We start from the raw sequence: 27,420 nt of genomic DNA on the forward strand, positions 1-27,420 counted from the left end.
TTTTTTACATATGAGGAAACTGAGGCTCAAAGGGAGTTTCCTCAAAGTCCTAAAACTGATGTGGTAACCAGAATTCTCTGGTTTGGTCAAACCCACTGTTTGAGAATATGGCTCAAATGACCTTTTCTCCATAACCCACCCCTCTTCACCCCTGAGCAAAATGCCTCTGTGCATCCCTGTAACAGCTCCCTTCTTGTTTGTAGTCCTCTCCACCAAGTGTTCAACAAATCGTCACTGGGCACCTATTACATGTCAGGTGTTGTGTTGTGTGGCCATCCTCCTGTCTCTCTGCCCAGCTAGATCTGGGAATGTTGGTGGAGGAATTGTGTCTCTTCTAAATAAATAAAAGTCAAATTATGATTATTATAATTACACTTAAAATATCTGTAACATAAAAATGATCATCTGAATTATTTTAAAAAGCATGCATTTATTTACTTTTGACGGCGTTGGGTCTTCGTTGCTCTGCACAGGCTTCAGCTGGTTGCAGTGAGTGGGGGCTGCTCTTCCTCGCGGTGCGTGGACTTCTCGCTGCAGTGGCGTCTCAGGGCTTCAGCAGCTGTGGCGCTTAGTTGTACTGTGGCATGTGCAGTCTTCCTGGACCAGGGATGGAACCCATGTCCCTTGCATTGACAGGTAGAGTCTTATATCTAGTGCGCCACTAGGGAAGTGGGAAGTCCCTTCTTAATCACTTCTAAGTATACAGGTCAGTAGTGTTAAGTATATTCACACTGGTGTGCAAGCGATCTCCAGAACTCTTTTTCATCTTGCAGAACTGAAACTCTACATGCATTAGAGGACAGCTTCCCAATCCCCTCTTCCCTCTGCCCTTGGCAACCCCCATTCTACTTTCTGTGTCTGTGACTCTGACTACTCTAGGTATACGGCATCATATAGGTGGAATCATACAATATTTGTCCCCTTGTAACTGGCCTGTTCTACTTAGCGTAAGGTCCCCATGGTTCGTCCATGTTGTAGCATATGACAGGATTGCCTTTCTTTATAACCCTGGATAATATTCTGCTGCATGTATTTACCACATTTTGTTTATCCAGTCATCTATTCACTGACACTTGGGTTGCTTTCACCTCTTGATTATTGCGAATAATGTTGCTATGAACATGGGCGTACAGATACTTCCGTGAGATACCACTTTCAATCCTTTCGGATGTATACCCAGAAGCAGAATTGCTGGATCAATATGGTAATTCTCTGTGTAATATTTTCAGGAACCATGATACTGTTTTCCACAGTGACTACATCATTTTCCATTCCCACCATCAGTGAAAAAGGGATCCCATATTTGCACATCCTCACTACTGCTTGTTATTTTCTGGGTTTTTCTTTTTATACTTTCTTATTGAAGCAAAGTGACCCATGAACAAGGCAGGATTAATCCTTGTATAATTTATAGTCAGCTCTCCATACCTTAGGTTCCTCCGAATCCTTAGATTCATCCAGCCATGGACCATGATAGTAACTGTAGTATTTACTATTGAAAAGTTTTGTGTCTAAGTGGACCTGTGCAGTTCAAATCCATGTTGTTCAAGGGTCAATTGTATAGTTGACATGCTTTTTGAGTAGTAGCTATCCTAATGGGTGTGAGGTGGTTTTGTTTTTAAATTCTCGCTAAATAATCCCTGATTTTGGCATACAGAATGTTTGTGGAGTGACTGAATGATTTCACCACAAACGGATGGGATAGTTGTGTTTCCCAGGGTTTTTTCCATGAAGAAATAGTCAAGAACCTGAATAGAATTAACCGTGAGACCGCACACCCTCTACAGAACAGTGGCTTTCTTCTGAGCCCCAAGGGGTTTATCCTTGCCTATCAGGTGCCAACAACCCACCCTCAGTCACCTTGGTGGGCAGCTCCTTAGGGGTAAGCAAGAGGTGGCCAGTCCCTAGGGCGACCTCTCCAACCTGGCCTCACTCTGCATAAAGCAAGCAAATCTAGGAGAAAGAAACTCACAGGCATGCCAAGTCCAAGGACTCCCAAGCCCATCCCTGCCTCCCACTCTCCCCTGCTGGTCCCACCAGAGATGCTCTGGGAGTGGAGGAGGGGAGCAGGAGCCCAGCCAACTTTCCCCTCCACCCTCTGTGCTCAGTGGAGCAGAGCGAGTCACATTTCAGCAACGCTCCCAGGCCAACTTGAAAGCCGAAACAAGCGGCCACACTGCCTTGTGAGAGCTCCTCCGGATGCCTGCAGGCTTATGCTGGGCTGAGTCACTTCCTCACCTTAATTCTCTCCTAATTCCTTCCCTTTCTCTGCAGCTTCACTCCCGGCACCACTGTCTGGGTGTGGAATGTCTGGGGAAGCTGCACAGGTGGGTCGGCTGGGCTGTCTGCCTAGATACTGCAAACATGACCATGACTGGGGATAGAGGACGTGGGGGGCAGGAGTGGGGTGCAAATCCAAGCCAGGTTTGTCTGCTGGCTCTGAGGAGCATCCTAATCCCTGAAGCCAATTTGATCTCTGCAAGTCTGAGCGCAGAGTTGTCACCTCCTGGCAGGATTCCTGAGGGGCCCTGAGCAGGGGCTGCTGGAGGAATGGGCAGACGATGGAGGGGAGCAGAGGAAAGGGTCGGGAGTCGTGACTGCTTTTGCATTCCAGGGACATCCATCCCACAGTGCCTGCCCTGGAGAACAGGGCTGCCTCCTGGAAGGTCAAGTTCAAAGGTGGTCTTCTATGTGCCAGTTTCCTGGAGGTCACAATAGTTAGCTTGGGCCAGCCTGTTTCTGGAAGCACAGCTGTTCCTCCTACCTGTGTATACTGTTTCTTCCCCTGTCTACAACGAAAGTTTTCTTTTTGGATCCTGGATTCTATGTCTGTATCTCTTTTGCACTGTTTCCTGTGTCTGCCTGCCTCAGCTTGTATATCCTAAGATAGAAATCAGAGCATAGTTTTAATTTTCATTACAGTTATTCATTCACGTTGCTCCAAGAGGCAAATAGTGGCGCAAAACTTATGAAAAAGCTCTCTCCCTCATGAGAGCTCTCCTTCAATTTCTATGACTCATTCTTGAGGCATTTGCCATAATTTCCTAAATAATATTGTTTTATTACTACTTCAATGATTTTTTCAGCTTTAGGCACTACTTATTATTGTCTTCTCCATTCCAACAACCCACTATCCCTTCCTGGCCTCCATCCTCCCAATATAACCGTATAATGATTTGACTAGAACAACAGTTGCTGTTTATATTATTACCAGTTGGTGAACACTATTCCCATGTGTTTATGCTAAAAGCCATGGCATGGATTATGATTACCTCTCTTTTCATGCATAAGCTTTTATATTCCCTGCAGTTACTAATCATCCCCCTGACCCCGATTCACTTAGTTTTCTTTGTACTCAATGTCAAACTCTTCCAGTTGCTGAAATCTCCCCTCATTACCTTTAGATGATGTTCTATCAGGTTTATTTTCTTGAAGCAATCTCTCCTGGAGCTTCCTGACCTAATCAGATTTAGGCTAGGTGTTGCCTGGGCCTGTTGTACTATTTTTATCTAGCGATCTTTCTTCACTAACATCTTCTGAGTTAGATTCCTGCCGTCTTTTTATTGCTTTACAAACTTATTTTGGTGAAACATATCTTCCAAGAGCCTCTTGAATACATGAAAAAAATTTTTTTTTCTAATCATTTAACAGCATTTCAATCACAGGAAATGTCTTTTTTTTTTTTTAATTTCAAACTTGATCGATAGTTTGGTTGGATATAAAAGTTTAAGTTGTGGGTAATTTTCCTGGAGAATTTTGGAAGCATTGCTGAAGGGTCTTCTCCCTTTTGGTGCTTCTGTTGAGACTGTTCAAGCCATTCCAGTTTCTGACCTGATCTTCCGTTCTTTTGGAGAGATCTCTTTGCTTTCTGTGTTCTGAATTATAATGATTTGTCTTGGTATGGGTTGTCTATTTTCATTCATTACATCAGGTACTCAATGGGCCCTTTTAATCTGGAAATGCATGTCCTTCAGTTTTGGGGAAAAAAAGTTTAAAAATATTTACTTATGTATTTATTTTTGGCTGTGTTGGGTTTTAGTTGCAGCGCATGGGATCTTTCGTTGTGCTTCTCAGACTTAGTTGCTTTGCGGCATGTAGGATCTTAGTTCCCTGACTGGGGATTGAACCCACATCTCCTGCATTGGAAGGTGGGTTCTTAATCACTGGGCCACTAGGGAAGTCCCTGGAAAATTTTCTTCAAGGATTTCTTTGATCATTTCCTCCACTCCATTTTCTCTGTTGTTGTTGTTTTTGCTAGAACTTGGCTTTCTCGTTTACAAAACAGCGAGAGTAATACCAGCTTCAGAGGATCGTTGTAAGCATCAACAGTCACAGCATTGAGTAGGTTTAGCAGGGTGCTGCGTACATGGCAAAACTACAGAAGATGGAGACCGCTGATCATTATTTTTATGGACATGATGCTTTGTACACTGTTAAGTACTTGGTGGGCATCACCTTTTCAACAGCCCAGCATCTAAATCCCCCTTTTCTCCATTGAGTGAGGGCCTCCCATTGACTCCCATTCCCCAGGACAGAAATGAAAGCCCCTTACTACCTCTGTCCCCTGGTCCCTGCTGGCATCATGACCAATTGCATGCTCCTGTAAACAGAATGGAGAGCCTTATTTTGGCAGCAGGGACTAAGGCAGCACCAGGCCCACTGGCACAGTGCCTTGGGTCCCTAGATTCTCTGTCACCATTTACCCTTGGGTTTTGCCCATTTTCTCATTGTGGGTTTCCAGTCTTCACAATGATTCTCGAAGCTGCCTGATATGTTTCCAAAGACAAAACAAGACTTTTCCACGTCATTGGCAGGATTTGGTTTCTGTTTCTTGTTACCAGGAACTCTGGTTACAAAGGCAAAGGAAGTTATCAAAACTAGGGCAATGATGTTTGAAACACCAATGGGCTAGGAAAAAAGTGCTCCCACCTGCTCTCCTGGATAATCCTGTGTCATTAAGAACAGGCAGCTTGTGAAAAATGAAAACAAATGGTCAATAAAAAGTTGAGTCTTGGGAGAAGACAAAGAAATCCCAATTAAAACAGACATCATTTTCTACTGTCCTATTAGCAAATGCACCCGTACGTGTGTGTGTGTATGTGTGTAATTAAAGTATAATCACTGGTGTGGGCAAAGCGTCTCACCCATGTCACAGAGTGCTCAGCCTGCCAGTCCCAAGGGAGTCTAAACAAGTGTTGTGACCTCACCAGTGTGGAAACAGTTTAAAGATCATTTCCCACTGCCTTGCACAGTTTTGCTATGGGACAAGGTGGCGAACAGTAATTATTGCCACATGCATGGATTTGTTGGGAAGTACGACTTGGCTGTACTTTCAAAAAACTTGTGGTAAAATAGACATAACATAAATTTACCATTTTAAAGGGTATAGTTCAGTGGCATCCAGTACATTCTCTTTGTTGAACAGTCGATCTCCACGACTTTCTCATCTTGCAAAATTGAAACTGCATCCTTAGACAATAACTCCTCCTTCCCGCCTCTCCTCAAGCCCTGACGACCACAGCCGCTGTCTCTGAATCTGACTGCTCTAAGTACATCCTGTAAGCGAAAATCGTATAGTGTTGTCTTATTGCTACTGACTCTTTTCACTTAGCATAATCTTCTCAATGTTCACCCCTGTTGTAGAATATGTCAAAATTTCCTTCCTTTTTTCTTTCTTTTTTTCCTTCCCACTTTATTGATTTAATTGACATACAGCACTGTTTAAGTTCAAGGTGGACAGAATAATGATTTGACTTGAAATGATGAAATGATTACCTCTATAAGTTTAGTAAATGTCCTTTATCTCATACGGACACAGCACTAAAGAAATAGAAAGTTTTTGCCTTGGGATGAGAACTCAGGATTTACTCTTAATAACTTTCGTATATAGCATACAGCAGTGTTGATTAGAGTTATGTTGTACATTACATCCCTAATACTTATTTATCTGATAACTAGAAGTTTGTATCTTTTGATCACCAAGTCCCTCTCCTCCTACCTTCTGTCTATGATAACCACAAATCCGATCTCGTTCTCTATGAGTTTGTTTGTTTTTGAATATAATTGACCTACAACGCTGTTAGTTCCTGGTACACAAAATAGTGATTCCAGATTTCTATACATTTCAAAATGATCACCATGATAAGTCTAATTGTCCTCTGTTGCCATACAAAATGATAACATTGTTATTGACTGTATTTTCTATTCTGTACACTTCATACTCATGACTCATGTGTTTTGTAACTAAAAATTTATGTCTCTTCATTTTCCTCACCTATTTATTTCCTGCATCCCTTCTCTGGCAGCCACCTGTTGGTTCTCTGTATCTGTGATTCCATTTCTGTTTGGTTACACTTGTTCGTTTGTTTCTGTTTTTAGATTCTATTTATACGTGAAATCATACAGTATTTGTCTTTTTATTTATTTTGGACTGTGTTGAAATCATATAATATTTGTCTTTCTCTCTTTTCGTTTGTTTATTCCTGGCTGTGCTGGGTCTTTGTTGCTGCGTGCGGGCTTTCTCTAGTTGCAGGGAGCAGGGAATGCTCTTTGTTGTGGAGGACGGGCTAGAAGGGCACAGGCTTCAGTAGTTGGGACTCTCAGCCTCTAGAGTGCAGCCTCAGTAGTTGAGGCACTGAGCCCAGCTGCCCTGCAGCATGTGGGATCTTCCCGGACTGGGATCGAACCTGTGTCCCCTGCGTTGGCAGGCGGATTCTTAACCAGTGGACCACCAGGGAAGACCAGTATTTGTCTTTCTTTGTCTGACTTATTTTACTTAGCATAATACCCTCTAGGTTCTTCCATGTTCTTGCAAATGGCAAGATTTCATTCTTTTTAGAGATGAGTGGTATTGCCTTGGATAGAAACACCACATCTTCATCCGTTCATCCATCAGTGGGCTCTTGGGTTCCTTCCATTTAGCAATGGGAATAAAGCTGCTATGAATGTGATCATACAAATCGTACAGATACCTGTTCATTCATAGCCTGGGTGTTAACTCAGGTCATCTTCCTTTGAGTCAAATAAAATCAACTTGAGGTATGCCTACAGCCCCCATCCCTAAAAGTGAAAAATGGAAGCCTTCCTTGATGTCATCACAGTAGCTGGAGCCCCCTCCTGCCTTCCAGAGACCACAGTGACACTGCTTCTGCAGCGCTAGGTGCTGTCCTAGGTGCTCCACTTCTCTTCCCCCTTTTAATCCTGACGGCAGCCCCAGGAGGTGGGCCAGGACCGTTGCTGAACCATTTGGGTCTTTTTAAAAAGTAGGATGAGATGCTCATTCCTCCTGGCAGATCCATAACTCGGCAAGCAGAGCAGGGTCTGGATGGGAGTATCCACTTGGGCCTTTGGCACAGCCCCCCTGTGCAAGCCACAGACAGTTATATATATACAACACGATAATATATGAGGGCCCTTAGGCAGGCTCAGCGGATAACTGGGTAACCGGGTTTATGGATGAAGAAAGTGAAGCATGGAGGTGAAGGAGTTTGCCTGAGGTCATAAGCAGCCAAGGCAAGCTTAGAGCAGAATGAAGCCTGCTTTATTTTGTTTTTAAAATGTTGAGGTCTGCTTTAAAAATTGTAGATCTTATTTAGATATGATGAGGCCAGCAGATCAGGAGATGATCGTCATTGAGAGGATAGTATGTGTACAGCTTGTTGACTACTCTTAACACTGCACTGTGTATTTAAAAATTTAAAAATTGCTAAGAGGGAATTCCCTGGTGGTCCAGTGGTTAGGACTCCATGCTTCTTCCACTGCTGGGGGCCCAGGGTCCCATCCCTGGTCAAGGAATTAAGATCTCACAAGCCATGGGGTTCAGCAAAAAAAAAAAAAAAATGTTGCTAAGAAAATAGACCTTAAAAATCCTCATCACACGCACAAAAAAATCCTCATCACAAGAAAAAAAATTTTTTTTGGTATGGTGACACACATTAACTAGACTTATTGTGGTGATCATTTTGCAGTCGTAGTCACCTGTTGGTATTTTCTCTGGATTGGCTCCAGGACCTCTGAGAATATCTGGGTCAAGTCCCTTATATAAAGTGGTGTAGTATTTGCATATAACCTATGCACATCCTCCCTTAAATCATCTCCAGATTATTTATAATGTCTAGTTCAGTGTAAATATCATGTAAATAGTTATAAATATAAATGTAAATAATTGTTGGTTCAACAAATTCAAGTTCTGCTTTCCAGACCTTTCTAGAATTGTGTGTGTGTGTGTGTGTGTGTATGTTTGAATATTTTTGTCCATGGTTGGTTGAATCCATGGATGCTGAACCCTTAGATATAGGGGGCAGACTATATGCAAATACTAAATCTCTATGTTATACAACTGAAATTAATATAATGTTATATGTGTGAGAGTTGGACTGTGAAGAAGGCTGAGCGCCGAAGAATTGATGCTTTTGAACTGTGGTGTTGGAGAAGACTCTTGAGAGTCCCTTGGACTGCAAGGAGATCCAACCAGTCCATTCTGAAGGAGATCAGCCCTGGGATTTCTTTGGAAGGACTGATGCTAAAGCTGAAACTCCAGTACTTTGGCCACCTCATGCGAAGAGTTGACTCATTGGAAAAGACTCTGATGCTGGGAGGGATTGGGGGCAGGAGGAGAAGGGGACGACAGAGGATGAGATGGCTGGATGGCATCACGGACTCGATGGACGTGAGTCTGAGTGAGCTCCAGGAGTTGGTGATGGACAGGGAGGCCTGGCGTGCTGCGATTCATGGGGTCGCAAAGAGTTGGACATGACTGAGCGACTGAACTAAACTGATGTCAGTTCAACCTCACTTTAAAACAAGGAAAGAAAGAAAAGATAGTATTTTACTCACCATGCAGGGTTGCACCAGCAAGCACTGGGGTCAGTCAGGAGGCAGAAGGGGAGAGAGAACATGAGCAAGAGCCTTTACTGTGGTTTCCTCAGGAGCACAGGGGAGATAAGAAAGCAGGCATAAGACTGACTAGTTTGAAAACTTTCAGTGGGCTCTGGGGCATAGGGCTCTCTACTTGTCTGATCCTGGGCTCTGGACTGATTAGGGCAGGGAAATAGCTGCCTAGACTGAGAGAGCTTTGTAAGGACTTGATGAAGAGAATGCTTGGGGTATGGGATCTGAATTGATTGGTTTGTGTGTAAAAGCTGTGCTCACTGGAGAGCCCTTGACTACCTGTGCAAACTGGCTAATTCTGGGAGGCACAGTCTCTCCAGGGTCAGCAAGGCCCCAAGATGTCAAAGCATCAGAATCAGAAGAGATGCTTCTTACAAGGCCCATGCTCAGGTTCTTAATCACTTTGCTTTCCTCCTGAAAAATACTGTCTCTGGTCGATGGCTTTCAAACTTTTTTCTTTCTTTTTGGCAGTGGAACTCTTTCTCCAAATGAGATCTTGAGGCTGCCCAGTTTACAAAAGAATGCTGCTCTGATGCTAACAGATGATAACTAGATTTACTGTGATCGTTTCATGATACATAATATATAAAATACTGACTCACTAGATTGTACACCTGAAATGAATACATTGTAAGTCAAATATATATATTTCAATCAAAGAGAAAAAGAATGCTGCTGTGGCTGGGGGCAGGGGGTGGGCGTCACAATCTGCAGCCCTCAGTAGTTTGCACCTGCTCATTTTGGAAGCAGACGTAGAGGCCCTTCTGGACACCCTTATAGAGAACAGAAAGAGTGGGAGGAGGCTGCCTGGGAGGTAGGTCTTAGCTCCCTGGCTGCTAAGGCTGTGTAACCTTGAGCAAGTACATTCCCTCTCACTCCCTATTCCTTTTTGTTTGTTTGTTTTTGGCTGCACCACATAGCTTATGAGATCTTAGTTTCCTGGCCAGGTCCTTGGCAGTGAGAGCTCAGAATCCCAACAACTGGATCTCTGGGGAATTCCCTCACTCTTTTAAAAATAGCTTTATTGAGATGTCATTCACACACCATACAATTTAGCCATTTAAAGTAAACAATTTAGTGGCTTTTAGAAGCCAGTGCCAGTGGTAAAGAATCCACCTGCCCATGCAGGAGCTATGAGACAAGGGTTTGTTCCCTGGGTCAAGAAGGTCCCTTGGAGGAAAGCATGGCAACCCACTCCAGTATTCTTGCCGTGATAATCCCATGGGCAGGGGAGCCTGGTAAGCTACAGTTCATAGGGTTATATGACAAAGAGTCAGACACGACTGAAGCAGCTGAACACGCACGCAGAATATTTAGAGTTGTGCATCAGTCACCGCAATCGATTTTAGAACATTTACCCCCACAAGAAACCTCATACTCATTAACAGTCACCATCCAATCTTCCTATCCACCCAGGCCCAGGCAACTACTGATGTCCTTTCTGTCTTCATAGATTTTCCTATTCTAAACATTTATTGGTCATGTGTGGTCCCTTGTCAGAGGCTTCTTTCATGAAGTAGAGTGCTTTTGAGGATCATCCCCACTGTAGCATGTGTCAGTACTTCTTTCATTTTTGTGGCTGAATATATCGTGTTTATGATATACTCATTGTATGTCACGTTTTGTTTATCTGTTCATCCACTGATGGGGATCTGGGTTGCTTCCACTTCTTGCCTGTTATGGATAACGCTGCCGTGAGCATTCGTGCACAAGCTTTCGTGTTACAATGTTTTGCATTCTCTTGGGGACGTACCTAGGAGTGGCATTGCTGTATCACATGGTAAACCTATGTTTAACCTTTGGTGTAACTACCAGACTGTTTTCCCAAAGTAGCTTGTTACAGACTAAGTGTTTGCCTGCCCCGCTCGCTTTAATTCATAGGTGAAGCCTTAACCTCCAATGTGATGGCATGAGAAGGTAGGGCTTTGGGGACATAATTAGGTTTAGATGAGGTCATGAGGGTGGAGGCCACATGATGGGATTAGTGTCCTTTTAAGAAGAATAGACACCAGAGCTTTCTCTCTCCACCCTGGATCCAGCAAGAAACTAGCTATCTGCACATCAGCAAGACGACCCTCATGAGGAACCAAGCAGGCTAGGACCTTGATCTAGGACTCCAATTCAGTTGCTCAGTCGAGTCTGACTGTGCAATCCCATGGACTGCAGCATGCCAGGCTTCCCTGTCCATCACCAACTCCCAGAGCTTGCTCAAACTCACGTCCATCGCGTCGGTGATGCCATCCAACCATCTCATCCTCTGTCATCCCCTTCTCCTCTTGCCTTCAATCTTTCCCAGCATCTGGATCTTTTCCAGTGAGTCAGTTCTTCATATCAGGTGGCCAAAGTATTGGAGTTTCAGCTTCAGCATCAGTCCTTCCAATGAATATTCAGGACTGATTTCCTTTAGGATTGACTGGTTTGATCTCCTTGCAGTCCAGGGACTCTCAAGAGTCTTCTCCAACACCACAGTTCAAAAGCTTCAATTCTGGGACTTTCCTGGTGGTTAAGTAGTTAAGACTCTGTGCTTCCCCTGCCGGAGGCATGGGTTTCATTCCTGGTCAGGGAACTAAGATCCCACATACCATGCTGTGTGGCCAATATATAAATAATGTAACATTAACAAATAAAAATACATAAATAAAAAATTTTTTTAAAGCATCAATTCTTTGGTGCTCAGCTTTCTTTATGGTCCAAATCTCACATACATACATACATACATACGTGACTACTGTAAAAACCATAGCTTCGACTAGACGGACCTTAGTCGGCAAAGTGATGTCTCTGCTTTTTAATACGCTGTCTGTTGGTCATAGTTTCTTCAAGGAGCAAGCGTCTTTTAATTTCATGGCTGCAGTCACCATCTGCAGTGATTTTGGAGCCCAAGAAAATAAAGTCTGTCACTGTCCAAAACTGAGAGATGACTGTCTGTAGCTTAAGCCACACAGTCTGTGGGGTTTTGCTGTGGCAGCTCAGACACAACTGAACCATTTTACAGCTGTATATGAAGTTTCTGATTTCCCCACCAGCAGTGCACGAATGTCTCAGCTTGGCAAACACTTGTTACTGTTTCTCTTTTTAGATTGTAGCCATCTTAATGGGTGTGTGGAGGGATCTTAGGGTTTCCCTGGTGCCTTACCTTTCATCCTGTCCAAAGTGCCAAGCTCTTTTATAGGTGAGGAAATTGAGCTCCAGGGGCCAAAGTTACCTAAAGTGCTCAGTGTGGCACTGGCAGATCAGAGGATCCAGACTTGCTTAGAGGTGCTGGAGAAACTTGGGTTTGATTCCCACTCATCTGTGTGTCTGTGGGCCTTTCTGAACCACCATTTCCCCATCTGTGTAACAGACATGATACCTACCTTATGGTGCTGCTCTGAGGATGTAAAACATCTAAGGTAGTAAATGCTTTGTAAATGACTTTTAAAATTTTGGAATATTTAATACCTACATACCTCTGATAAAAGAAATTAAAATAGTACACAAAGGACCATACGGTGAAAAATCTCTCTCCTCTTCTCCCTTCTGGAGGGCCACCAATTTTACTAGTCTCCTGTCTTTTCCTTCAGATATATTCTGTGCACACAACAGAAGTTATTTATCACATGGGCCCCTAGACTTGGTGGAGATCATTAACTTGCCTGCCTTTTTAAGCTGGTCTTTCCCATTCTGCCCCTTCACCCCCTCCGCCTGCCAGCACACAGAACCGTGGGGCTCCCTTCTTTGTCCAGCTCCCCCTTCCCAAGCCCCATCCACCTGGTAATGATTTCCTAGAGAGTCTCCCAGGGGTCTCCATGGGGACGTTTCCTGCTCCGATCTCCATGGCAACTCTCCAGGTTGCCATGGTGACACTTAAGTGATTATTTGGAGACCCTTAAATAAATCACCCACGGTGGTATATGCTAGAAGCATTTGGCTCTGGCTCTTATGTTTGGGGCCAGGGTTGGGGCCCGAGCCTGCAGGCAGAAGTGGGAGGAGGGGAGGTGGCAGTGGTCGGGGCCCCTCACCCTTGGTTCTAGCCCTGCAAGGGGGCCTCTCTGGGCAAAGGTGGAATTGAGCCTTTGGGAAGCGATGTGAGGACAAGCAGCAGTCAGGCTCCTGCAGTCCTTGATCAGATCCAGCAGCCAGCAGGAGACCCTCCACGGAGTTTGGGCTCAGGACTAGGGGTGGCTAGCTGCGAGGAAGCTGGAAAATGGGGCAGGGATTCAAATCCACACCTCCGAGGCTCCAAGGCCCTCACTCCTAGATTCCAGCTGCTGAGAGGGGGTTCCAGGCAGAATCCACTCCTTCACTTGAGATAATATTTTTAAGTCTTTAGTACATACCGTGCTAAACACTGAGGTTACAGCAGAGAGTAGAACAAATACCTGTCCCTCTGGAAGTTAAATTCTGCTGGGGGAGATAAAAGAATGAACTCTGTAGGCTAAAGTGTGGTTTAAGTACAGTATTAGGGAAGGGGGCTCGGGAGTGCCAGGATAAGCAGTGGCATACGCTGCCACAAGGGGCCAGGACCCCTGGGACTCAGCTTCTGGGACTCAGCTTCTGGGACAGTGGTCTTGGGACCATTCCCCCAAGGGACGAGAGTGAGGCATGAGAACTGGTGGAGATTGGAGGCTCCATCAGCAGTGACTGGCTCCTTTCAATGTTCTGGCAGCATGGCTAATGGTTTAGTCTTCCAGCTTCCTGGATGCCTCATAAGAAGCATTATAGCAGACAGGCATGGCTGAGGGTTTAATCTGTACAGACTGGGAAACTGAGACCAAAAGCAGGAGGCGGTGTGCTTAAGGCAATGCTGCTAATGGCAGGCAGAGTGAGGACGACAGTTTGAGTCTTGGAAAGTCCAAGGCCGTTTCTGCTGGACCCATGGATTTATCAGCAAATCTGCAAATTTGTGCCCACACTGAGCATTGTGCCCACACTGAGCACTGTTTTACAAAAGGCTGACGATACTGCTTGTCTTGAGTACCTGGGAGACTGCTGGAGTCGATCCAGGGAGTCTGGTTTTGTTTACTTCTGTCAAGCTCCGGTGTATGTGACGGCCTGTGCTCTGGTGGTGGTGCAGAGGAAGGGCATGGCAGGGTGATTCTTCTAACTCCTGGCTTCCCCTGGATGCAATCTCCCTTCCAGGAAATGCAGAAGTTTGGAAGCCCAGGTCCAAGTGCACACAGTGTATACAAAGTGTGTACTCTGTGCCAGAGAGCTTCCTGAGGCAGCAAGAACGAGGCTTTCAGTGCTAGGCTCTGACTTCCGAGTATAGGTTGCTGCTGCTGCTGCTGCTAAGTCGCTTCAGTCGTGTCCGACTCTGTGCGACCCCATAGACGGCAGCCCACCAGGCTCCCCTGTCCCTGGGATTCTCCAGGCAAGAACACTGGAGTGGGTTGCCATGTCCTTATCCACCTTTAAACAGGTCTTGGGTTTGGGGCCAGGTTCAGAGGCAACAGAAAATTATTTGGGGCCAGTTTAAGCCTTGAGAGATGTTCACTGATGGTTCCTTGGACAGTGAATGGAGGAGCTGAGTGGGCAGCTTCAGGAAGGACAGGAGACTGTGGACATTCTCGGGGGCCCGGCCTCGGCTCACTCCCAGGTCAGATCTCTAGTAGAGCATGGGGCTGGTCTCCCACCAGCAGCCCTCCGGGGACCAGCTCCCTCCTCCCATAAGCCCTCCTGCCTGGCGGACCCTTCCGCTTGCTCTGCTCATCCTTCAGGCACCAGCTCGGGCCCTGCTCGCAGCGGCTGCCCCTTCCTCCTCACTGCAGCTGTCTCCTGATTCTTAGTGCCGTTCGTAATTGTCCATTTGTTTGCTGCCTCTTTCAGACTATGCTTTTCTTTCTTCTTCTTTTTAAAAAATTTTTGGCGGCGTGGCTTGTGAGATCTTAGTTCCCCGACCAGGGTTTGAACCTAGCTCCTCAGCAGTGAAAGTGCAGAGTCCTAACCACTGGACCCCCCCGCACCCAGGGAATTCCCCAGACTGTGTTTTTTGGACTGAATATAGTATATCCCAGCCACATCTGGCTGCTGAGAACCTGAAACTTGTTGTACTCTTAAAACATGCACTGGATTTTGAAAACTTAGTATATGGAGTGTAAAATCTCATCCATGATTTTTATATTGGTTACATATTGGTATATTGTAGATATGTTGAGTTAATTAAAATAGATTACTAAAATTAAGTTCACTATTTTAAAAAATGCGGATACTAGAAAATGAGAACTTACATATATTGTTTGTATTATATTTCTGTGGATAGTGCTGTGACTACATTAATTTGCTAAAAAGAGGGGTCACAGAAATTCTGTTCACCACTCAATACCTGGTACTGGGGTTGGGACATAGCAGGTGAGCAATGAACAGTGTTATTTATGGAATGAATGTTTGACAGCTACATTTTCCATAAGCCCAGAAACGTTTTGAACATCATGCTAAGGGAATGAGATCTAATTTACATGTCAGATTAGTAAACAACAACAAAAACTCAGGCATGAAATCTGCAAGAAAGGGAAAAGGAGGAGAGTGAAGGGCTTGGGGGTCGGGGAGGGGGCGCTCTTAATCCTTCTGAAGAGGAAGAGGTCCCATGGTTGTACCCACCCCAGAAATATTCCAGTCCCAAGAGGCTTAGGGGAATTTTCTGAACTTTATCAAGCAACCCCCCCACCCCCGCCAAAACAAACAAACAAAACCCCACAACACATCCTTATACGCTGCAGGCGGACATGGTCATAGCCCACTTCTGTACCTCCCCGTGCTGTTTACTAACAGAAGCCCCTTCATAGCCACCCGGAACCCAGACGGCATCCCCCAGCCTCCTTTGGAATTGTGTTTGGCTAATTCTGGCTGAGGGGATGTGAACAGAGATGCCAAGTTAGCTTTTGGGAACTCTCCTTAAAGCGAAGTGCTGTGCCTCTTTCTTCATTTCTTCTGGCTGTAAGGCCCGGAGTTCAAGTAGCCGCCTTGGACCATGAGGAACGAGGGCTGGGCCACATGCTAGGGTGGAAAGGGAGGTTGGGAGAAGCCTGGTTCTCCCACAACTTTGTGAAACTGCTGTTATTAATCCTGCAATACCATCTATGGTCTTTTTAAGTATGAACAAAAAACCACCTTAGGTATTTAAGGCTGTTAACTTAGATTTTTTGTTAACTTATGCTGATAAGTGTCCTGCTCCCTGAATATTTGGTGCCTACTTGTTTATGTAACTGGAAATGACCACTCTACTATGTTCAGGGCAGAACACTCAGCACTTTCCAGAGCAAAGTTTGGTCCAAGATGATGTGATTTCTTTACCATCAGACTTAAAAAAAAAAAAGGGCAATACCTTCAGAAGGTACAACATAACAGAGTGGTTAGTAAGGTGGCTAAGATTACCAATTTCTTATTGGTAATATTTTTTGCTGATGATTTTTCAATGGCAACCTCTCTGAGTGGGACGTGTGTGCGTGCTAAGTCACTGCAGTTGTGTCTGACTCTTTGCGACCCTATGGACTGTAGCCCACCAGGCTCCTCTGTCCATGGCATTCTCCAGGCAAGAATGGTAGAGTGGGTGGCCATGCCCTCCTCCAGGGGATCTTCACAACCCAGGGATGGAACCCGCGTCTCCTGCACTACAGGCAGATTCTTTACTGCTGAGCCACCAGGGAAGCCTGAAGAGAGGAACACCCTATCATAAACACATCTATATAAATAAGGGTATTAATACCTACATCTCTCCGTAAAGAGCCTCTGAGTTAGCTGGTATTACTACCAACAATTCTTAAAACGAGATCACATTTACTTTATGGCCTAAATGAAAATGTTCAAGCTCTGATCCACACAACTGCTAAGTGTCAGTCCCCGCCCTGAGCCTTCTTTGTCCCTGGTGCGAAGTACTTCCTGGGATCTACTGACTGAGCAGAGAGTGAGGCAGGAGTTATATCCAGGGAGGCCCGATTTCCAAAGCCACAGACAGGTCCATCCGAGTGAATTAAAAAGCGTCAAAGGATTGGGTTTTCCTTGTGAATTCACAGAGCATGTTTTTCAGTCAAAATAGTGATAGTCATCACAACTGCAACGTACTTAATGAGCACATACTCTGTGTGCCAAGCTGTACTAAGACCTTATATGCATAATCATGTTGAAACTCACAATGGCCCTATGACTTAGATACCAATAAATGGCATTTCTATCTTACAAATGAGTAGAGGCAGAAAGGCTAGGTCATTAGCTCAAGGTCACCAGATAAAAAGGGGAAACTGGGATTTGAATTCGGACAGCCTGATCACAGAACCCAGGCTCTTAACCATAAGATGACCCCAAGCAGATGGTAAACCCCATGCAGGCAGGGACTTCCTCTGAGGGTCCAGCACACCACCTGGGCCAGAACAAAAGCATAATACTGCTTATTAACACTGCATGTTGATGGTGGGGAAAGGAGACAGCATCCCTCCCCACTGACCAGAGGCAGCTGTCCTCTGCCCAGGGCACATCCTCCAGAACTCAAGTCCAAGGGGAGGAGGCCTGGTAGGGCTGGAACCTGGGGAGTGTGCTGGCTCAGAGGGACCTTCCTCTTTGCTCTGATGAGGGCTCATGTGCTGAGCCTGCCTACAGGAGCCAGGCCCTCAATTCTGAAGCTTCAACCCTAGACTGTGTTGGACACATTTTTGCCGCCCCACCCACTTCTGCCAAAGAATTGTTTCTAGATGCGTTAGTATCTGATTCACCTGTTTGGTTTACTGTTGTACTTTCAGTACCTAGAACAGGACTTTGGACACAGCAGGTCTTTACTAATTGAATGAATGAAGTCAAGCTAAATACCTGATCTTGGCCAGGGGGCACCTCCAGAGGATGGGTGTGGGGGACGTTGCCCCACAATTCACTGGATTTGAATTAGCCACATGGGGTGGGAGGGGGCTGGACGCTTACTGCTTACCTTTAGAGTTGGGCCTGCAGCAGGAACATTCATTATTTTAGGAGTTGAAGCCCACCCATAACCCAGTTACCCTGTTTCACAACCATCAGGGCTGAACTGCTACACTTTTTTGTATAGCACGTTTCCTTCTTTTGAGTTTTGATAGAAAAATGAGTTCTGCCAAGAGACAAAAATTTAAGAGAAAATCACCACCACATAGTGTCAGATTGAATCAGACATTCATCAGTGTGAATGCACGTGGACAGAGCCTGAAGTAGAAACATAGCTCTGTGTTTAACTCTGATCTGACACAGACCCTGAAAAACTCCAGAATGTCTCTCCCGCCCCCAAAGTGCTGAACAAAGTGGGGCGGGACTGTAACTGAGTCAGTCACTATTTTGATCCCTGTGTACAAAGGAGGGAAAAAGGGTCAAGGACTGGACAGATCACCAGTCAGAAATACGTGTCTAATTGATGAGGCAGAATTTAAACATTTTCCTTATTTCCTCCAAATAGGCCAGAATAACATCCTAACCTGTTGAGCTCGCCTTCTGTATACACCGCTATTTGAGTGTTTGAGTTGTTTGCACAAAGCCCAAGGCCAGGGCAGATGATCAGATTAGGGGGAATTTTAACTCCCACCCCTGGGATGTGCAGTGGGGAGCCCGGAGTAGGGTTTACCAGTCAACACCGCCTATGGAGGCAGGGCTGGTGGTGAGGGTGCCTCACTGTCGCTGGGGGTGTGCCCCTTCCCAGAACCACGTGCTGGTCTGAATCCAACCCAGAACCTGTGTCCACTGCAGCCACGCCTCACCCAGGGAGTCAGAGTGCCCGCCAGAGACCAGGCCAGGCTCCGAGAGGCGCCACCTGTCACTCACAGCAGCTGTGGCCACGGCCTCTCTGCTTCTGTCACACAGAGCGAGGTGGGCACTGTGGTCCCTTCCATCACCCAATTCCACCCTCCTTGGCCCTCACGTGTAGTCCAGCAGTCCTGGATCTGATCAGGCCCACAAGTTACTTCTCAGGTTTTAGGAAGCCAGTCTTGTGGCTCCTGGCAGGTTGGGTGAGTGAAGCAGAGTCCACGGTGAGGCTTCAAGGGGCAAACCTGCATAAGCATTATTAACGGACTCAACCATTTGTCTTAAACTAGGCCAGATCAGTTCAAAGGTAAATGGGGAGCTGGATGTGAAAAACGGCATTTTTTTTTTCATATCACTGGCACCCTAAGAGAAGTTTGTAAGTTAACCTCATAGGTGTAGGGCCAAACTAATTTTACGCTCAGTTGTGTTCGACTCTCTGTGACCCTGCAGGCTGTAGCCTGCCAGGCTTCTCTGTCCACGGAATTCTCCAGGCAATAATACTGGAGTGGGTTGCCGTGACCTCCAGGGTATCTTCCTGACCCAGGGATCAAACACAAGTCTCTTGTGTCTCCTGCACTGACAGGCAGATTCTTTACCACGGTGCCACCTGGGAAGCCTGGACTCACTTTGGTAGAATTGAAACCTGAGCGTTGACAAAAAATAACTCAGGTCAAAAATTCCTAACTTATGTCAGTATGGGGAAAAAAGCACTCGTTCCAAACACACACCCAAGAACCTAGGGCTTTGCAGAGTACCTTAGCAGCATTAACTCAGAAGGTGGGGAATCAACTAGGGAATGACCAAAGAATGTAATTCTATAAAATACTGGTTGAATTCTTTGAGCCTCCCCTTTTTCTTTTATCACACCCTCTTTAATCATCCAAACCATCTTCTCACTCAAAAATAGATGCTCATCTCTTTGGCCTGCACTATTGCGTCTTCCAGTAGCTTAATACACCGAGATGCACCAGCTATCATTTCAGAGGTTGACCTTCTTCCCAAGAGCAGGGAGCCAGAAAATAGGGTCAAAGCTCCACTTTTCCTATCATCTCACTTCTGACCAAGCAGCCTAGGTTTTCCAAGGCCCCCAGGGAGGGAAGGACAGGCTCCAAGGAACATTCTCGGAGGAGAGCTGCGGCCACCACAGTTCCTTCTCCGTGGCCTCAGGCCAACCCCAGGGAGCAAATTCGGCACAAAGAACCGTCTCTGTGAGCAAACCCCTGCGCTTGCTAGAAGACAAGCTATGTACGTTTCTTTCTGGTGTTTCACCAAACCCCCTTGTAAGCCTTGAAAAGCCCACCAGCGACGGATGGCGCAGTCACTGGCAAAAGCCCCAGCAGGCAGTGAAGCACGGGTCTTCCTGGGACGCCCTTCCGGGCCCTTCCTCACAGCCTCACGTGTGTTCTCATCACAGATGTGCTCTGAGAAACCTGCTGCAGCCGTCTGGGGAACGTCAGCTCCAGCGGGTGCCCACCCCCGTGCGGGCCCCACCCTCCCTGTCTGGGTGGCCGCTTCACCCGAGCGCCGGTGCCTGCCTGCACCCAGAGGGCCCTCTCACACCAGGCCCCGGGGCACTTGCGAGGCCTCCGGCTCTGCAGCTGCCTCGTGTGCTCCCTGGCTGCGGGAGGCGGGCACCCATGTGGATTCCTCAGGAGGAGTGTGGATGCCCCCAGGCAGGGCAGGGGGTCTGGGCCAGCCCCGCTCCTCATCTCCATGTACACCGGGGGTCCCCACCCCAGCCAGCTCTAAACTCTGGAGAGGCTTCTACAGGACACAAAGACTGAGTCTGACTCATGTGCCCCCATGGGCACTGGAAATAGACACAAAGGGGGTGGCAGGGGAAACAGACAAAAAGGGTGCAGCTTGGCCTCATGACAGTTTCAACGCAGTTTCAAGTCCTAGACAGCCCCATTTGCTTAACTAGTTTTTCCAGTGATGCTTCAAAGCTGGCTCTCTTGGTTTCCACAGCTTCTTGGTTTCAACAGGAAAACTAAAATAACAATAAAAACTCCAAATTCTTCAGTGAACAAATAAATACTACGAACAATATTTACATTAGTATGTCACACTGGGAGATTCCAGCGTGACCAGGGAACGGAAGAACTGAGGATGTGCCCTGGCTTTGGGGCTCAGAACTGGCGCCTGGTCAGCCTGGGACCCCTGTGAGCGGATGGAGGGACAGGGGAGGTCGAAATGAGCAGAGATGCTTGGCTCTCCTCACCAGTCCAGGGAGGTGGAGTGGGCAGGAGGTGCAGAGCTGTCCCCAGATTAAGCAGGTTTCAAACAGACAGAAAAATCCTGGTTTACCCCACCAAGCACTGTGCTATGGCTGGGGTCATGGGATGAGCAGCTCCCAGGACTCCGGGAACCTTCTCCAACAGCCAGCATGGTGGGGGCAGCAGGGCCTCGGTCCTGGAGAGCACAAAGCTCATGAGATGGCTGCTGGCCTCCAGCCCTTTTCCAGGTGACAAGGAGCCAAGGTCAGGAACAGCCCTCTCTTCCTTGGACTAGGTGACAAGGGGGATGTGGAATTCGTTTGTGTCAAAGATGAGGGGCCTCCTGGGAGGGCTGGGGTCCCTGTGGGCCTTGTGGAGCAGCTTGAAGAGTCCAGTTCCAATGTTCATGGGGATCCCCATGATGATGCATTCAGACACCCCTGAAACCAACCAGAAAGGAGATGAGAGAGCTTCTCCACGCTTGGGAAAGTCTTCAAGCAGGAAAGAAAAACTGCTGACTTGGAGTCCCAGCCCCAACGTGCTGGGCCTGGGCTGCTCACTTTACTCCTCATCTGTGGATGCTGAAGGCATGGCCTGGTGCTCCTGGGCAGGCTGGGAGAGTTCCTGCATCTGGTTGAAGGGAAGTGCTTGCTCACAGCCCCACTGCTGGCTCAGCAGCCTTTCTGCCTGAGCTAAAGCATCGTGTGGCCTCACCTTTGAGCACTAAACTCAAACAGCAAGGATACACTGAATGATGCTCAGGAAACCCTGAGTCTGCTACCCAGCATGTCCTTAGCTTAGGGCCCAGGGAACAAGCAAATGGGACCTCAGTGAGCAGATACCAATCCCCATGGAAACAGCAGCACAGATTTGTTCTGTGCCCAGGGGTCAGGGGTGGGCCAGGGTTAACAGCACCCCAACCTCGGAGTCCACAGCTTGAATCAGAAACACTAAGAAGGCAGGGCCCCTCATGGAGTGACGGGAGTCAGGCGACAGTGTAGATTCTTTCTCCAAGCTCCCTTTCAGCTTTCTAAGCTCTAAATGCTGGGCTCTGCGTGAGGCCTCTGGTTCTATAGCAAGCAAGTGTCCATCTGCTATGTTCTGGGCTTTGTGCTATCAGGGGCCAGAGAGGCAATCAAACTAAAGGCCAGCACAGAGTGAGGGCTGACACCGGGCTGCAACATGCAGAGGACCAGGAGGCTTTAGAGCTGGGGCAGCGCGACCACGCCAGGCCCCTAAAGTGGAGCGGGATGCTGGGTCTCCGGCCTGCAAGCAGGCTTTCTCTCACTTTTGGCTGGGCCTTGCCCTTCTCCTGCCCCCATCTCTGCCTTTTCTTTCCTTTCACCCTTCGTTCTAGTAAAGAACCGTGTAATTTCTCTTTCCCTCTATTTGTAACCTGTGACCCTAATCTTGGAAGCAAAATCTAGGCATACACTGCCTGGTCCCATCCGACCATCACCTTGGGTGGTGAGTCCACAAAGGAGGTGAGAGGGGAAATGGCCACTAGGAAGCAGAGCTCTGGCGGCAGCGTTGGGGGCCAGGTGTGGCGTCGCTGTCTGAACCCCAGACCAACTCCCACCTCAGGCCACAGGGTCTTGCTGAGGCATGAGAAAGGCTGGAGCAAAGCGGGCACTCTGGGGCAGGGGGAGCCGAGCTCCGCTGTGACAGCCACCCCTCTCCCCTAGGCCCGCCAGACAGGCTCTGTGTGGGGAGAGCAGGCCCGCGCAGGGCGAGACTCTGATAACGAGTTAGTGCCTTGGTCTTCTCCCTGTGAAAGGGCTGATATCCATGCCTCAGCAACGTGCTGAGATGGCATGCGAGGCACCTGGCAGAAGCGTGCCAGCTGCCTTGTTTAGGGAGTTGGGACAGCAGGAGCACCTGGGGCAGGACCAGAGTGGCTGACTCTCATTCTGAGGGCTAGAAAATTCCTACCTGCCCAGGGGTGACCTTTCCTCTGTCCTGACTGAGCACCCTGCTAAAGGATGGGGGGACGCAGGCAGCCATGGTCAGGCTTTGGAGACAAAAGATCGTTAGCTCCAATTCTGTGAGCTGCGGCTTTACTCTTAAACAAGGCAAAGCTCTGCATGCTCAGTTTCTCCACCTCTTGAGAAGCCCTGGCCATAGTTTAAACTGTAAAAAACAAAACAAAAAACCAGCGAAAACCCACAAAGGCCTCTGGCGAGGCTGCTGGAAGCACCAAACCTACCACACACAGAGTCCTTCTGGCCAAAGTAGGCAGCGTCAAAGAGGTGGTCGGCCGTCTTCTCAAACGAGGCCAGCATCAGCACGCTCTCCTTCATCTTGGCCAGGCCAAACCTGGTGATGCCCAGGACTTCACCCTGTGCCAAGGGAGAGAGCCAGAGTGGGGACTCCTGCCAGGTACAGAACGCAGCCCCTGCGCCCCTCAACAGAAGAAGCAAAAAGCAGCCAGGCTGCTGTTCAAGTCACAATCCAGGTTTGAGAAGGACCCCAATGACCATCTGTCCCACCTGTGTCCCTCTGAGGTCACTGGCACGGACAGCACAGATCCTGACACTCACAGCCAGGGGCCACTGGAACAAAGAATTGAGAACTGGAAACTACAGCGTGGATATGTGTGCATGCGTAACTGATTCACTTTACTGTACAACAGAAACTAACACACCATTGTAAAGCAACTATACGCCAATGAAAATGAACTAAACAGAAGCGGAAAAGCAGGGAGTTCTCTGCTGGCCCAGTGATTAGGACCCTGCACTTTCACTGCTGAGGGTCTGGGTTCAAATCCTGGTCGGGGAACTAAACTGCACCCCTCCCCCCCAAAAGAAAAAAAAAATACTTCTGAAGATGTTTCTTATGGCTCAAAGAAATAAAAACCCAAATAATTTAAAAACCTCAACGTAGGGAAACAAGTAAATTTAGGTACTTTCATTCAAAGGAATATTAAACCATCATTAAAAAAATGTATCTTTATAAAACTACATAGCAATGTGGAAAATACTTATAATGTTCAGTAAAAATGACATGCTAATTTTTACTGTTTACCTGTAGTAATCTAATATGTGCGTATAGAACAAAAATGGAAAGGAAGACTTTACAATGACTGTCTTTACTACCGGATGGCAGGAAATGGGTCACTTCTCCCACCCAGTTTCTGAATTTGCTGCAATACAGCACAAGTTTGTCTGTGGCGGCATCGTGCCTTATGGCACTGAAGAGGAAAGATTTTTGGTACAAGAGACAAAAACAAAACCCAACCAACCAACCAAACTCAGTGCCCCACTCAGATTTTCACCTAGAAACGGCTATAGACGTATGAGAAGTGGGTTCGACAGGACATAAACCTCAGTCTGTCACGGAACCCTCAGGCTTCTGGCAATGGCTAATGTTCTTTTAGGACAGAAACCACGCCCTGCCTCCTGCCATGCGGCTGCAATTTCCACACTGGAATTTTACCAGCACGCCCGGCTGGACCCCTGTACTCTGGGTCTGGGGTCACGGTGGCCGTCACAGCCAGGCACTGTATACGTCCTCCAGGCCTCGTGCCCTGAGACCGGGTGTGCGATGGCAGCCACGAGGCCCCCGCGCACCTTGTAGGTCATGAGGTCGGAGAGCAGCATCACGTGCCGCCGGTCGATGCTCATGCCGTGGTTGACCATCGTATACTGGATCTCGTTGATGATAGTTGTCCGGGCAGCTTCGATGCCCAGGGTCTTCTCCACCTGCGGAGGGCAGGGATGAATGGAGGCAGCTGCGTCCAGGGCTCCCCAGCCTCCCCTCATATCTCCTCTGCCCTGCAGGTTCCCAGCACCGTGTCCCTCCCCAGAGATGCAGCGTGGGGTAGTCTTCGGTGCAGAGCCGCAGTGAACGGCAGGGTCAGAGGAACATGCTGGGACGACTGCAGGAGCCCCGTCCGTGAGCGCTACCTCGTACGTGTTGTTGGAGGTGGTCTGGGTGCCCTTCACGCCGTGGGTGGCCATGACTGCCCGCAGGTTATCCCCCTCCACCAGGAGCTTGTACTTCTCCTTCCCGCTCTGCTCGTCGATGTGGATGACAGCTCGGGATACCTCCGGGATGCCCTGCACCACCACCTGCACTCAGAGACACGGAGGGCTCGAGACCCCGCAGTGCGTGCGGCCCCACCCACCTAGCAGCCTGGGAAACCACAGTGAAACCACAGTGGCTGCGAGAACTGGGGGTGTCACAGCCTGTGTCTGTGGTCTTGATCACCCCATCTCAGGGGTGACTGTCAGGGACGCGCCAAAGCTGGGAGTGCCTGCGTGCTGCCTCAGTCGCTGGGAGGCGGGGAGGCAGGAAAGCAGAAGCTCAGGGGGTCGTGCCCTCTTCCACCACCAGTTTTATGAGAGAAGAGAGAAAAGCTGAATAGGCAGAATGGTGAGGCAGTGCCAAGAAGGCAACCTGAACCTGCCCGACTCCTCAGGGATGTGGCCAAGAAGCGAAGGAACAGGGCGCCACCCGCAGTCTCAGCAGCCCTTACGCGCCCGCTGCCTGGCTCTGCAGCTTAGAGCCGAGCGTGCTCCCCGCGTTAGGCCTGACCGCCTGGGGAGGCGGCCTGCCACTCACCTTGGGGAGATCCTCCTTCAGGAACTGCAGCACGTAGTACATGGAGCTCTTGCTGTTCTCTCGGGGGGTGACACACAGCACTGCCTCGCCGTGCACAGCCACGTCGCCGGGCTTCACACGCAGCCTGGACATGCAGATGGAGTATCTCACCGTCTCCGCGTTCACCTGTGAGGGGTCGCATGCCCGGGAGGTTACTGGCAGGGTTTGGAGGCTGCGGTTTCTGTTTCCTGCCCCTCTGAGGAGCCTTTTAAATCAATCCCCCCTCATCAGTCTCTCTCCTCGTCATGTCTTTTTTGGTACTGTGATATCTTAATACCAGAGACGTATGTACTGTATATACACCTCTGCTTTCTTCACTAAAAAAGCAGATCCCACCACCCGCCCCTCCTAAATCCACTTTGCCACCATTACCCGTTTATAAATGCCAATAAGAAGCAGCCAGGTCAACCCACATATCCTGAGCCAGCCGTTGCTGCGCTGGGCACCCACGGGTGGGTAAGACATGGCTGGCACTATGGCCCTTCCGACTGCTGGCATGCTGTGCCACAGCAAATGGGCACTGTGGTCTGCACACCACCTCCACTAATTTCCTGTGTGCCTCTAGGTGGTCATATCTGTGCCAGGGTCAGGGTTAGACAGAACGTGAAGGTACAACAGATCCAGAGGGCAGACACCACGTGGAAGCCTCTCTGGGGCTTCCCATGCTACACGTAGCTCTTGCCCTAGTTCATCAGCACCTGTCCTGGGACTGAAAGGGGATGACTTCCTTCACGCCTTTAATTACGGGACTCACCTCCAGCCTCAGAAGTCTGATCCGTTCTAGGGAGAGCTTGACGAGAATGAAGCAATCATCAGGAAGAAACACTTCTTCAATATACTCTGAAATCTGCGGTGTCAAAAGATCAGAACATCCGTCAGTCACTTCCCCGTCCTTCAGAGCATACGAGGCTCCCTCTCGGCTTTAAGGACACAGAGCAGCGTGGACACCCAGATTGGTAAATCCACTGCAGGCGGTTCTCACACGTCCTGGCGAAGCTGCTGGCTTAGTTCTCTTATTGTTGAGAGGGATTTCTTCTTACCTCTCCCAAGAGGGTTTTCTCAATCCTCCCTTTCACCAGACGAGCATAGTCGGCATCGTCGTCCTTGTCCAGCTGTGCTGTGATGATGGGAGTGCTGTGGGGAGGGAGGGCAAAGGATTACGAGGCTGCTTGAAGGCCACACTGCATTAAGCCCGGGTGAGTTTGGAGCCTTGACAGCAAGTGCAGTTTACTGTACTGACCATTCACTGGAGCCAGGCGCAGTCCTGAGGGCTGCACACACCCGTGCTCAGGAGGCAAGCCACTCCATCAGTGAGTGAGTGGCTTTCGGAACAGTCTTCCTGGCCACGCAATCCTGCCTTCTCCTCTTTGGTCCTAATACGTAGTTATTTCAGTTCTGCTCCCTGAGTAAACTGACCCTTGGTGTGCTACAAGTTTGTATGCTATGGTGTGCACAGTGACAAGATCCAGTCTCTTACAGCTTACCCCACTGCACCCCCACAACCTCCCCTCCAGGACACCTCTGGCTCCTCCAACTACTAGCTAGCCGCTTCCACCCTCGCCATCCTGGATGGCATCCCCTGAATGCACCCTCCTGGGTGATCTGACTGACCTAGAGGCGGGCAGAGCTCCTGCCACCCGGGACACGGACAGCTGCTATTCCAGAACCAAGTACAGCGTTCTCGCCTTTAACGCTGTGTTGTCATTTCGTCACACTCCGATCATAGGTAAGACATGACTTTGTCACTGAACGCGCCATGAAGTATTTCTGTCTTTCCCAGTTTCAGGACACCTACAAATTCTACCATGAAATCAGCAGGGGGTGGGATTTGGGCTGGGGGAGTTGTCACAGAATACGGCCCCAAATCGAGTTGCAGACACATCATCAGTGAAGCTGGGAATAACAACATCAAATGCATGAAGTCTACAATGACACATGGTTCCAATTTTTCCAGGCATTTTTTTAGGTTTCTCTCTTTCAT

At 48.1% G+C, this 27,420-nt stretch overlaps 1 protein-coding gene across 4 annotated transcripts in view; it reads right to left on the minus strand.

Moving 5' to 3' along the window:
- Positions 1-20,639: 20,639 nt before the first annotated feature.
- Positions 20,640-27,420, minus strand: part of POLR3A (RNA polymerase III subunit A) — a 44,076-nt gene continuing 37,295 nt past the window's right edge. For all 4 annotated transcript variants that reach the window (XM_004021506.5, XM_060406396.1, XM_060406397.1 and 1 more), the window contains 7 exons: positions 26,480-26,573; positions 26,194-26,286; positions 25,401-25,565; positions 24,743-24,907; positions 24,407-24,538; positions 23,044-23,176; positions 20,640-21,277 (listed from right to left, as the gene is read on the minus strand). In XM_004021506.5, coding sequence (XP_004021555.2) covers positions 21,129-21,277; positions 23,044-23,176; positions 24,407-24,538; positions 24,743-24,907; positions 25,401-25,565; positions 26,194-26,286; positions 26,480-26,573 — 931 coding nt within the window. In that variant the 3' untranslated portion in view covers positions 20,640-21,128. The remainder of the gene's footprint in view (positions 21,278-23,043; positions 23,177-24,406; positions 24,539-24,742; positions 24,908-25,400; positions 25,566-26,193; positions 26,287-26,479; positions 26,574-27,420) is intronic.

The sequence above is a fragment of the Ovis aries genome, chromosome 25, assembly GCF_016772045.2.
Source record: "Ovis aries strain OAR_USU_Benz2616 breed Rambouillet chromosome 25, ARS-UI_Ramb_v3.0, whole genome shotgun sequence".
NCBI classification, from domain to species: Eukaryota; Metazoa; Chordata; class Mammalia; order Artiodactyla; family Bovidae; genus Ovis; species Ovis aries.